Source organism: Rousettus aegyptiacus, unplaced genomic scaffold, assembly GCF_014176215.1.
Source record: "Rousettus aegyptiacus isolate mRouAeg1 unplaced genomic scaffold, mRouAeg1.p scaffold_m13_p_8, whole genome shotgun sequence".
In the NCBI taxonomy this organism is placed as follows: Eukaryota; Metazoa; Chordata; class Mammalia; order Chiroptera; family Pteropodidae; genus Rousettus; species Rousettus aegyptiacus.
Genome location: NW_023416311.1, coordinates 58,849,769 through 58,863,354, shown reverse-complemented (window position 1 = coordinate 58,863,354; position 13,586 = coordinate 58,849,769). Strand labels below are relative to the sequence as shown.

General features: G+C 32.7%; 1 protein-coding gene across 8 annotated transcripts in view; it reads left to right on the top strand.

Moving 5' to 3' along the window:
• The window catches only part of POLR3G (RNA polymerase III subunit G), a 70,145-nt gene extending 57,558 nt beyond the window's left edge, over positions 1–12,587 (top strand). For 7 of the 8 annotated variants that reach the window (XM_016145036.2, XM_016145034.2, XM_016145040.2 and 4 more), the window contains 3 exons: positions 1,960–2,042; positions 5,597–5,743; positions 10,843–12,587. In XM_016145036.2, the coding sequence (XP_016000522.2) occupies positions 1,960–2,042; positions 5,597–5,743; positions 10,843–10,929 (317 nt within the window). In that variant the 3' untranslated portion in view covers positions 10,930–12,587. The remainder of the gene's footprint in view (positions 1–1,959; positions 2,043–5,596; positions 5,744–10,842) is intronic. The other variant, XM_016145041.2, reaches the window with a different exon arrangement.
• The last annotated feature ends 999 nt before the right edge of the window (positions 12,588–13,586 follow it).

The window sequence follows — 13,586 nt, the reverse complement described above, 5'->3', positions numbered from 1 at the left end:
TTTTTATAGATATTCTTTATCAAGTTGAGGAAGTTCACTCTGTCTTTGTTAGAGTTTGATTTTGACAAATGCTTTTTCTGCATCTTATTGATCATGTGTTTTCTTTTTTAACCTTTTAATGTGATTGATTACATTAATTGATTTTGGAATGTCGAACCAGCCTTGCATGTCTGGGATCAATCCCATTTGGTTGTGGTATATAATTTTTTCTGTATGTTGAATTGGATTTGAAAATATTTTGTTGAGGATTTTTACATCTATATTCATGAGATATATCAGTCTTTAGTTTTCTTTCTATTAATATTTCTTTGATTTTGGTATTAGGGTAATGCTGGTCTCATAGAATGAGTTAGGAAATATTCTTTCTGCTTCTGTCTTCTGAAAGAGATCCCCCTTTTCTTTTTAACAGCTTTATTGAAGTATAGTTGACAAACAGTAAAATGCACATATTTGAAATACACAATTTGATAAGTTTTGACATGTATATAAAAATGGAAGTATATTTTATTTCAAAGCACCAATATACAAGAATACTTAGCTTGATTGAGTGCAGGATATGTTGAGATATGATAGTTTATCAGTTATCTTTTATACCCTTGGCTTTTAGTGGGCAAATATATTATTTTCTCAATATAATAACATGTACTGGTCATGTCCTAGTATATACCAATTTGTAGCTGACTTTAAAGAGCTGAAAAGAATGTATCTGATTTGGAAAAATTGATGTTTTCAAATACATCCCACTGACTGCTCATCCCTGGAACTTCATGTATATAATAATCATTAGTAAAAGCTTCCAGTGTGCCAGGATGTCGATTTGTTAAAAAACAAAACAATAAAACTTTTATTTTTCTATTCTGAGCTGATATTTTTATTGCATATTGTATAATTTTTGTGTTTTATTCCTGATAAGCTTTTATTATCCTTTTTATTAAAATTAGCTCCATTGATTTACATGAAAATAAATAATACCAAAAGGGCCAAAGGCTGAAATTCTTTTTTTCTTGAAGAACCGCCTACTGGCAGGTGTTGAAAGAAACAAAAAAATTACAAAAAATTTGAATGTATGCACATATTTGACCAAAGATGGAAAAATAGTTCATGTTAATGTTTTAGGGTTAAAACAGTCTTTTAACGAATTTTGGTAATTTGATGCTTCTTCCCTAGATACACATATAAGGATTAGGCATTGTATAAAATCAGAATGATAAATAGCAAAAGATGCTGAGTGGACTTGAATATGCAACTTACTTTTCTATTTTAAGAGATTAGTAATTTTTGATGAGTTCATTTACCTGACCATGTTCTAAAATATCCATTTAATAGACCTATGTGTTATAAAAATTAAATAATTTGATAAAAGATACTTAGAAGAGATAATGTTATGAGTAAATTACCTTCTTAGCTAATGTTATCTGGCATCAATATTATATTTTCAGATTGTATTCATTTATGATACTACGCTTTATGTACTACATTTCAAATTAAATAGTCTCTGCCCTCAAGGGGGACAGAGAAAGTTACCCATCATTAAATCTAACCATTACTTTTGTTTGAGCAAAACCTCACTACCATATGTGTTCGGGAATTCTGAGCTTGTTGACTGACTGATAGTCATTTGTGAGAGCTTTTCACTGGTCCTGTAGTGATTCTACTGGAGGTAACAATTTTGGCCTGAATGACATTAATCGCCAGTACAGATTTTTAGTACTTGTATAAAGATATCTGTTTGCATTCTCAGAAAATATCTTATTAAGTGATTATTATTTACGTCTCATGGAAAATTGTTGAGGTGCGCTGATTTATTTTGTTCATTCTTTAAGAAAATTAATTCAATGTGCAAATGATGTGACTGCCTGGTATGACATATCATTATTCTAGAGAGCATATTAAAAGGCAAAGAAATACAATACACAGTTGCTGTTAGAGAAAAATGTGTTATCAGTGGTTTTACTTCAGCAGGCCCAAACTCCAAAAAGACAAAAGATACCGGCAAAGATACTTCACTCACTAATACTGAAGATGTATTGAAAAAAATCGAAGTAAGTTTTTTTTCCTTCTTACTGTAAGAATGAACTGAAAATATGTCATACCTCCTTTTGCCTTCTTCAACCTTTCCACCTTCTTTCACTTTTTAATAATGTGAATTTGGCAGAACCAAGCCCAGCACACAGGTAGCTGGAAAGGTTTGAACATTGTTGGCTGGGAAATATGGGAGCTCTATCGTGCCCTTTTTCTACCCCTCACCTGTTAACTTACCTCACCTTTTATCACCTGCTTCCTTTACCACTGTCTCTGTTTCCCCTTGCATTTGAATTATGCATGGGAAAGAAACATTAAAAAGTTATATACTTAAAATGTATTTCTTTTAAAAACCTCTCAGTTTTTCTCTTATTGTATATGTACTTTTTTTAATTTTTTTTTTTTTCTGTCTCATCTTAAGTGTAGAAGATTCTCTTGAGGGCAAACCATATCTTAGGAAACATTTTTGTATCTTCTTATTTTTAATGTTTCAGAAACAAAAATATCAAATTTAAAAGGTTAATAAATTGAAAATTTGCCATCCAATCCGGGTCTGTATTATCCCAATTCCCATCCTGTAGACAACCAGAATTACCAGCTTTTTATGTATCCTTCCAGAAATATTGTAGGTATAACCGATACAGGTGTTTTCTTTTTTTTAAATGACAAAAGGTCATATACATTCTTTCACATTTTTATTTTATTAATTAAAGTATCTTGGAGATGGTGCCATGTCTATTAGAGTTACCTCATTCTTTTTTTTTTTTTTTTGGCTGCACTATAACAATGAACCAGAATTTATTTAATCAATATACTACCTATGGACATTATGTCTCATCTGGTGTTTCACTATTATAAGCAATGCTGTAGTGACTTCATGTTAAGTATGTCATTTTCATATGTATAAGTTATATTTCTATAAGTGGATTTGTAGGGACAGTTGTTATGTGTATTGTCTTATATATAAATATTAACATATCACTCTCTCTGGGGAGGGTATACGAATTTATTCCCACTGTCAATGTATTGATGGTGATGATGATGATATTGATAGCAGCTAACACTTATTGAGAACTTATTATTTACCAGGTTCTTTGATGAACTATATATATTCATTCTGTCCTTAAGACTTTATTACAACAAAGAGAGATGGATATAAGTTATTCTTTACTCACAGATGAGGAAGTCAAGGCTTTAAAACTCTTATTTGCCTGGCCAAGTTTGCAGTTACCTGGTAACAAACAGAAACTCATATTTTTTTCTATTTTATTCCTTTACCAGTACTTGAACTGAAAATAAAGCCAATTAAATTGTTGAAAAACAGTGTTAACTGTCAGGGTTAACTGTGGTAGGATGATGGATATAGGCTTGAAGACCTAGCCAGTCTGTATTGATTAAACACAGATTCTAACTCTTCTTGCTTCCTGGAATGAAGTTGCTAAGATGACACGTGCTATAAGGAAGATTGCTCTGGACCTGTAATTGTAGTTTCTCATCAGGACAGATTGCGTTTCCTTATTTCCTACATTTAAACACCTTTTTCAGTATAAATATTGTTAAAACTGGAGTATTAAATCTAGAAATCAATGAGGTAGTAGTTTTAGTAGAGCAAAATTAGCTTGCAGATGACAGTTACTGTTCATTTCTTCAGCAAAAGCACTTGTAAATTTTATTGTAATAAAACTAATGTGGATGGAGAGGGAGTGACATATACTCAAACTTCATGATTAATGTGTGAATAACCAGACAGCAGTATATTATTATTTGAGTTTCCTATTTCTGCATGACATACAGAAGACTCGCTCTATAATGGAATGGCCAACAAGAATTTAAACTAAAAGAACTGTTCCCTGTCCATAAATTAACTGTTTTCAAGTGTTTTCTCATTATATTATTTACATTGTTTTTAAATTAAATATGTAAATCTCACAGAAGAGAAAACGGGGACTACTAAAGAGATGAACCAGAACTAGTAGCTTAACACAAAGGGAATGAAGTAATGAGACAATGTGTGCGGCTCTGAGATCATTTTTTAAAATTGTATAAATCTGCTATTTGTTAACTTATTTCGTATTTTATGGGTTTTAGGCATATGTGGTAGAAATAAAGTTGAGGTTATTTATTTTAGGTGGCAGTAATGGAAGTGAAGACTCCTAGTCCTATGTACCATGGAATGGATTTTATATTTAAAAAATATGTTTACATAACTGGTTTAAATAACTATTGTTATTTGTGAAATAATAGCAAATGGCATGAATTTTTAGATACAGTGTATACCTTGCACAGAGTTAAGTAAATATAGCACTATAATTCCCTTTAAACTGCTCAAACATGGTTTGATTAAAATAGAAAACAAAAAAGGTAACTCACGGTCAGTATGAACATAATTATCTTGTTTTTTATTTGTTCTTCCGGAGTGGGTGAGGTGACAGAAAAGATGGAGTTTTAATTTTCATTAAAAACTGAGTTTATCTGATGTAGTCTTTCTATTGCTCTTGATTTCCTTAAATTTAAATTTGAATGTAATTAAAGGAATTTTTAAAAATACATATTTAAGAACCAATATAGGAAGAGCTAAATTCTAGTCACTCCAAATAGAAAGTGTGTTTTAAGCAAATATAATAGGATGGAGTATTCGCAAATTTATGAATTAATGTTTTGATTACTATTTAAAGATAATCACATCTTAGCTAACAAGATCACATGCCTTAATTACAAATTTTAATATATGAAATTATTTCTGTACCCGCCTCCTAGAAAACTTGCGAAATTCTATCACTTATACAAATTAATAATAGAACAATTTAGTAAGCAATGGAGACAAATTGAAACAGGTCACTTTTTATCACATGGATAAGATTATTGGTAGTTGTAATAGGAATATAAAGGTGTAGTAAAGTTAAATTTGTGTAGCATAGCATAGTGATTTTAACAAGGTGGATCAGTAGACTTAGGCAGTCAAAGCTTTTCTAATTCTGCATCTCCTTTCTTCCTCTCATAGAGTTGTTAATAAGTGCTAATGTTGACTGTAATTTGAGTTTTAATCTTATTTTTTTTCTCAACCTGCCAGATATATTAACAAGCAAAATTCCTAGAAATGGGAAGTAAATAAAGAGGGAGAAATAATGACATGGATGATCTGGAAATAGGATAATCCAGCCCAATACGAATTGATATTTTTTAAAGTAATTCCACTTATAAACTAAGACATAGACATTTTGAAATAGTACTATTGCATCCTCTTTTCTCCTTTATGTTAGAAGGAAAACAAAATAACATTCTAAAAGTTCTTCACCATAAACTGAGTCAATTCAATATTTTAGAGGGAGATAGGATAGAAATCATAATTCTGATATTCCAGAATTACCTGAGACCAAATTATGAAGTAACAAAATCAAAGAAAATACTGGTGTCATAATAGGACAGTGATTTCCTCCTTTCTTGAGTTAACTCACAATTTTCCATGCGATGGTCTGGAGGTGTTGGTAAGGGAGGATTAGAATAAGGTAGTAGGTTGAGCAGGGAGGTTTTCATAGTGATTTCCATATAAGTTAATGAAGCTTATTTGTACCAGGAATTGGAAAAGAAAGGTGATGGTGAGAAATCAGATGAGGAAAATGATGAGAAAGAAGGAAGCAAAGAGAAAAGTAAAGAAGGTGATGATGATGATGAAGATGAAGCTGCAGAACAAGAGGAATATGATGAAGAAGAGCAAGAAGAGGTAATGGTCTATTTTGGAAGGGTACCAGTTAACAAGCTTAAGGGTTATCTAATGAGGAATCAGATATATGGTATAGATTAAAATGAATAAACAAACAAAAACCAATTTGATGGGAACCAGGGGCATATTATTATTACTGGCGTCAATTCTTTTGTATCAAGAGAATTATTATAGCACTGAAATTATAATGATGCCAAATTGACTATAGGAAGTAAAAATGACCTGATAGGCAACTTTGGTAGTGGAAGTCCACAGGTTAAGGAAATTGATCAGATTAATTGAGATTTATGGACATAAAATTTTAAGTCACAGTGAAGGCCTTAGTCCTGTAGGTCTGAGGGGGAATTCCTGCAGCGCATCGTGTTTCCAATCCTAAAGAGCATGTGACAGTAACAGAACAGTTATAATCCAACCTCAGGCATCTGAGTGGCTCAAAACTCAGTCTTTTAGATTTCTAGCTTTTAGAAACATGGTACATTTCAAAGTAAGCTGGAGTCAGTCAGGGTATTTTTGAGCAGAGCAACTGTTGGTCACATCCTCTTTGGGACTTTGTAAACACCTCATGCAGTAGCCTGACACTGAGAGTTTCTTCTCCATTCCAGTGCCCTTTGTCTTCACTCCATTTCAGCTTCTCACAACACACTCGGAATCTTTCTTTACCAGAAACCATTCCAACTATGAAATCTTGGTTATATGCTTTAATTATTTTGCATTAAATTTAGATTCTTTTGAAATTCATATTGCTGTAAAGGAATTTTTATCTACTTCCAAATGGCTAGCCAGCTGCTAACCTCATTTATTAAGTAATTTGCTTCTGCATAAATTTGAAATTCTCCTCTATCAACTATTAGATTCCTGCATCTATTTAGATGTATTTCTGGAATTTGTTCCATTGATCTATATCTGAACCATCACTAAGCTGCTCCAATGAACAGAAGCTTCTGATTACTTGTTAATATTTTTAGGGCATGTTACCCTTCTTTTTTAGAATTTTCCTAATTATTCTTTGTTTATTCTTACAAATAAATTTTAATTCTAAACATTTTTAAAGTAAACATCACATTTGTCTCCAATTTTCTTTCCAAATCATTTACTTTTTTTATTTATGTACTTTGATGTGATTGAGACTGATGGACCCTCTGATCCTTTATTTCCACTCTATTATTTCCTCTCTTAATTTCTTTCCCTAGGGAGCCTTGACCCTTGCTTACCCTTCAACTTCTTTCTTGCCATTGCTCTTGTCTCTCAGTTTCCCAGAGTATACTCTAGACCAAATCAACCTTTGATCAATTCCATTGTCTCCTTTTCCTTTCCAAACTTGCCTATCAACCTTTTCTGAGGAATCACAATAACTGATGCCACTAAAAAAGCACTAGCCCCATTTTGCTGGCTAACACATTTTCTGTTTCTCTTGTTAAGTCAGCTCTCCATATTTTAGTTCTTCTTTCTTTTTAAACCCTCTCTTTGAGTACCTTTTTCATTTTTAGCAGATAATAATAGCACCTTCTTCCAGAAAATAAAGCCCTGAAAACTCCCTTAATTTTATGTCCTTTGTTTGTAGACTAAATGTCTTCCCTCCTTCTCCTCATTTTTTATCAATGGAAGAAATGTCCTTCATCCTATTTGGGACTTATTGTCCTTCCCTTTTTGGGGACCATAATCCTCATGTTATTTCCCTTCCCACATTTTCAACCTCTTTTTCTACTTATCTTTTCCATTCACACATTAAAACATATTCATCTCCCATTGTAAAATATGTTCCCTACATTCTTTCTCCAACTCTGTACTATTTCTTTAAGACCTCATTAGCTGTCATCAGTTGCTCACTTCTCCCCTCCCCCACTTTAGCTCTTTTTAGTCTGATTTCCTACTATATGTTATTGAAATTATTGCCAAGTTCACTAGTAGATTCTAGTGTTTGTTTCACTTGGCTTTTCGGCAATTTAGCACTGCTCACAAAATATTTCTTTTATTTAAGTTAACAATTTAAGGCAATTATAGGCATCTGCTATATTTCAGGCATTATACTGGGTGCCAATACGTAGATAAACATGGTTGCTTCTCTTGTTTTTTGACACACTTCTTGTTTTTTTCCCTACTACTAGTGCCTTTAATGATCTCTTTTGAGTTCTTACTTCTAATTTTTAAATGTCAGTATCCTTCAGAATCCTTTCCTTGGACTTCTTTTTGTCTCTACAATCTCCCTGATTGACTGAATCCAATATCCAAAGTTTTAATTACCTTATAATACTTACGACTAATAATAAATTCTTTTTCATTCACCCTTTAGTGATCGTACACTGAGTATATGCTTGGAATTATACTAGGCAAGGAGAATATCTAGATACAGTTCCCCTCAAGGACTTTGATCTAGTGGGAGACAGATGAGAATGGAGACAGGTATAACACAGTGAATAGTGCAATGATGTCATAGTACAAGATGCTCTAGGAGCATGTAAGAGGGGCACCAAACTCCATTTTAGGGATGGCAAAGGAAATATCTCAAAGAAGACAATTTATAAGATCTGAAGAATTAATCAAATAAGATCAAGATGAAAAATGGAGTGGAGACTTGCAGATAGAGGAAAAAACATGGAGAAGGCTTGCAGGTGATGAGAGTGTGGCATAATAGTATATTTGGCCAGGTAAGTCATTATGTCTGGACTAGAGAGTACAAGTTGCAGGTATGTGGAGAAATGAAACTGAAGAGGTAAATGAAGGGTCTTGAATGCCAGGCTGAGAAACATCAGGAGTCATTGAAGGATTTTAAGCAGCAGAATAGTATGATCATATCTGTATTTTAGAAAGATCAGTTGCTTGGATTAGAAGGAACCAAGGTTGGATCACGTTTGAAAGCTTGTTGCTATAACCCAGTGGTTCTCAATTGGTGGTAATTTTGTCCTCTAAAGAATATTTGGTAATGTCTGGAGCCATTTTTGGTTGTCACAATTGGTCTTGGGGATGGTGGAGTACTATTAGCTTCAAGCGGGTATGAGCCAGTTTTCTAAACAAGACTGGCTTTTGGAATGCTGTTTATAGTCTGCTTGATTTGAGCTGTGTTGAATTTAAGATCTCTCCTTACAAGAACAGCTAACATTAGGAAACAAACAACTTTCCACTTTAATAAAGAAATGACATGTTCTGAGTGTGAGGCTACATGAGGGATGGAAACAGGATCTCGGTTAAAGCCTTTCTAGATTTAAAGTTATATATATATTTTTTGTTGTTCTTAGAAATTAATTAATGCATGAAAGATTCATGCTAATTAATTTACCCAGTGTATTAAGGATTTGATAAGCATTTTGTATTGAAGAATAAAATGGAGCAAATTATCTATGTAACATCTATATTTAAAACTGAGGAAATATAGACTTTTCTTTGTGCTTCAATCTTCTGAATATTGTAATTGAAACAAGCAAGGGCTCAAATGAAACCCAAGAACCATTTAAGTCATCAGTTTCAGCAAGTTCCCACGTTATACCTGTTTCAAGATTACTAACATAAAATTATCTAATGTGAATCACGAAACATACTCGGAGGTACTCACGTCGAAAAGACAAGTGGCATATCCTCACTTTGACAGAGTAGAGCGTCCCTTCCTTACTCATTTCCACTTTAATGTAAAAAGTGTCTAGCTTATACTTCCACACAAGTGTCCTTGTCAATATGTCATTTCCAACGCGGCCTCAATTGAACTGTCAGCTATGCCATTCCTCCCCCATACATCGGCCTCAGGCTTCAGCAGGTTTCCAAAATTGTTGTATTTCTTGGCACCAGTGGAGCCAGGCCAACTTCCTGGAAATGGTAAAGGTCTTAGCCATATACAGAAACATAGTGTTTAGGGAAGACAAAGTAATGAAATATTCATCTCAATAATAATATTAGTTATCTTTCTTACATTATTTATATAAATTATATAGATAATCCCACCGTGCATTAAATAAGTTGATACCCAAGAGACTTTCTTTTGGAAATAGTCTCTATTTCTTACTCTATCATATTTCCTGCTGTAGACAGTAGAGATGTAGAGATTAATTTTATATTATGTCTAATTTCAATTATGAACAAAAATCTAGTGACTATTAACATTCATGAACTTATCACCCACCTTTAATAACGTTAGTTGATCTTTCACTCACTCACTCATCCACCCAATCCATTCCGTCCCGCCATTTCCAACCCCATACACCTTGGATCATTATAAAGCAAACCCTAGGTATTGTATCATTTCATCCATAAATACTTGAGTAGGTACTCAAAAATAAGGGCTCTTTAATAACCACAATATGACTATTACAGTTAACACAATGAAATGTAATTCCTTAATATCATCAAATATTAAGTCAATGTTCCAATTTTTTTAGTTGTCACAAAAAATTTGTTCTAGTCAGAATCCAAAGACAGCCCATACACTGCAGTTGGCTAATAACACTCTTAAATTTCTTTTAATATCTAAAATAGATATTTGAATTTTTGATATCACAGATATCTTGAGTCATTTATGTGGATAATAACCTTACTTAGCCATAGAATTAGAATATTCCTAAAGGCTTAATCCCTCTTAACCTGAAGGAAATTGAGAGCCCCTGAATGCAATGTAATATGATGTCTTCTAGGTTTGCTTTGGTATTGAGACCTTATTTTTATAGGAATTATACAGTCCTCTATTTATGCTCATTGTGTATTGTAATCAAACCCTTTAGTTCTGGTGTAGTCTAATGTTAATGTAAATTGGCTTTTGTCTCGCGAGTGTCTGTTCATTGTTTAAAATAAGTGTTTAGTGGTTTAGCTAAACCATGTATCATCCCACTAAGGTGTGATGAGTTAGATGTATCATCCTACTAAGGTATGTAGGCATCCCTTTGTGTTCTCTTAGCTACTTGGTGCCTGAGAATAGTAGGAAGAAAGCAGCACAGGTAGGTGTGAGTGAAAGCTAATGTGTTTTGTAAGTGGATGACACAGCAGGGACTTTTAAGCCTGGTATATTTTATTACCTATATTTAGTATTTACAAACTTAAAAGGACAGCCTATATTGGTCTTAACAATGTTACTGCTCATTCATTTTAATGTTTACTGAAGAATATATCATTTCATTTAGGAAAATGACTACATTAATTCATACTTTGAAGATGGAGATGATTTTGGCGCAGACAGTGATGACAACATGGATGAAGCAACCTATTAGCTATGAAATTTCTCAAAAAATATCTTTATGATACAGCTTCTGAACATTTATTTGGACAGACTTATTTCTGATAAGGAATGAGTATTTTTGTTCATGTTTTGTTGGACAAATATTTGTTGTCACTTTGAGTTTACATATCAGTTACCTTACCAGTTAGTCTCTGACATTGACATTCCTTCTCAACACCTGTTATCCCTCTTAAGTATTCAAGCAATTTTTTTTTAGTATTATTTGGATTAGAATGTGCCTAAAGAGATTTTGTATCTTTTAATCTATGTATTCATACTTGAACAAATTATCGTTTAACTGCTGATCTTTTGTAAAACTATTAGTAGTCATCCTAGTGGATTTCTGTTGAGTTGATTTAATATTGCACATGGAGCACTTTAAAAAGAAAAACTTGAATTTGCTTTTAGTTTTTACATGGCATGTTTTGTGCTACTACATAAACTTATTTGAGCTCTTACAAGTGCATATGAGGTTAGATTTGTGATTGAAAGTGTGAACACAGGGAAAAATGCCAATTGTAGCTATGTAAATTTCATAGCTCACATCTCAGCCATTACCTGAGAGGATTAGTAAAAATACTTGAATTTGAGGTTGACTTCATACTATATATGAATCAATCATCATCCCACTGTAATAAGTTTGGTATCTTTGAATAGTTGGGCTTATGAAATATTAGACTAAGACATCTTATTTAAATTTTTACTTTACAATAGGTAGAGTAAATTCTAGTCATATAAATCTCACTGCAGAATGCATCTGTGAAATCTGTGAGGTGTAATGGTCTGTTGTATTTCAAAAGGCTCGTTATCTAGTTGATTTATATAACAGTGCAGAATAAAACTCAGGTCATTTTGAAATTAAGATTTTTATTTTAATTAAAAACTAGCTTCCTTGACTTTTTGTATTTGGGGAATGCCTAAAAACCTAAGCCTCTAAAGACTTAAAATGCCAAAGATTTTGACAGGCATTCATATTATATATTTCAAAAAAGATTTACGAATATTATCCACCAAATGAAACTTATTTTTCCCTTTGGAAAGATAGCACTCTTGCCCTCTGAGAATCAGAACCTTAGATTCTATTTCTCCCTTGACTGTTAAATCTTGAAATTGAGCTTAAGTTTTTGTATCTTGGTTTCTTCACTTGTAAACAATTTCCTATATATATTGCTTCAACATTGACTGAAATTTACTGTATTCATTCTCTTAACATACAGAAATGATCACCTCTTAAATTTGGTCTCGGCCTCTAAAAAACTGCATCTTAGAAAATGAAAACAGTTTTGAGAAACAAACATGTTTTCCTCACAAAACATTGTAATCTGGTTTTCCCATTTTGTATCCTGGTGGGGAAAATTGGGGAACATTTATATTCTCTAGTGCCATTTTGTAACATGGCTTTCTCAGGAAAAAGATCAGTTTCAATTGTAATACTTTCTCAGATAATTCAAGAGGTGTGAGGACTATCAGTTCAGTGCTATGTTGACAGTATGTGAATTATTTTTTGTTTAAAGGAGCTTGTAAAATTTTTAAAGATACTAAATGGTAAACATGAATATCTACTTTAAAGCAGCAACCTACTGTACTTAGAATAGAAACCTCACTTAAAGTTGTTTGTAATGGGCAAATAAAGTTATTTAGGATTATTAATAGGTGTTTTATTCTCTCACCTCCATAGTATCTTAGCTAAATGTCTCATCTCTGTAGTTGTTTACTTGCTTTATTGTAAATCTGCAGATAAACACTTGAAAGGGGAAATATGCCAAAATACAGGTATTTTTTCCCCTCGCTTTCAATCTCTCTCTACAATTTTGTCCTGCAGAAAGCCCTTTGAGCAGGTATTTACCCTGGAAACCCTAGCCATCTCTCTTAAATGCTTTGTCTTTCCCCTTTGGAAATTATCTACAGGTTCATAGTAGACTATTGGTAAGAACAGGCAAAGTATCTGCAGGTTGCTTTGCCAGCACGAATCTTGTTTTTGTGGCTTAAAATCTCAGAGACTGTGAAGTTGCTCCATTGGAAAACTTTAATGCAGATGACTCATACATAAAATAAGTATCTGAAGTTTTAAAATTGCTATAAAAGAAGCCAAACTTTTGTTGCTATAATGCTTTTTTGTATACACACATAAAATTCTTACAAAATTGGGTCCGGTTTTATTATGAACCTAAACATATTTGATAGAAAAAACTAATTCGTTAATACAGATTTTACCTAGTAAAATAACTATATGAAGCAGGCATGCCAATATCAAATATTCTTATCAAGTATTATTGAACAAACCACCACTAACAACAACACAGAAAACTCTGGGTGATTAATGTCGTGATAATGGACTAAGAGATTTGTCAGTGTAATACGTGGTCATTGGACTGACACTGGATCTGAGAAGAGTGCTAACAAATATATTCAGAGGATGTTAACCTGTCCTTCCCCACTACCTTAAATGTGCAGTGTCACTGGCTTTGCCTTAATATGGAATTAAAAACATTCATCTTATTTTTTAAAAATGTATTTAAAGATCAAGATTTTTAAAATGGAAAAAGGATTACACCATAAACTCTTCCATTAAATAACAGCTCCAAAGAACTCATTGTTTTGCTACTGTAATTTTTAAAAATTAACATTCTTGTAGAAAGGTTTCATAAT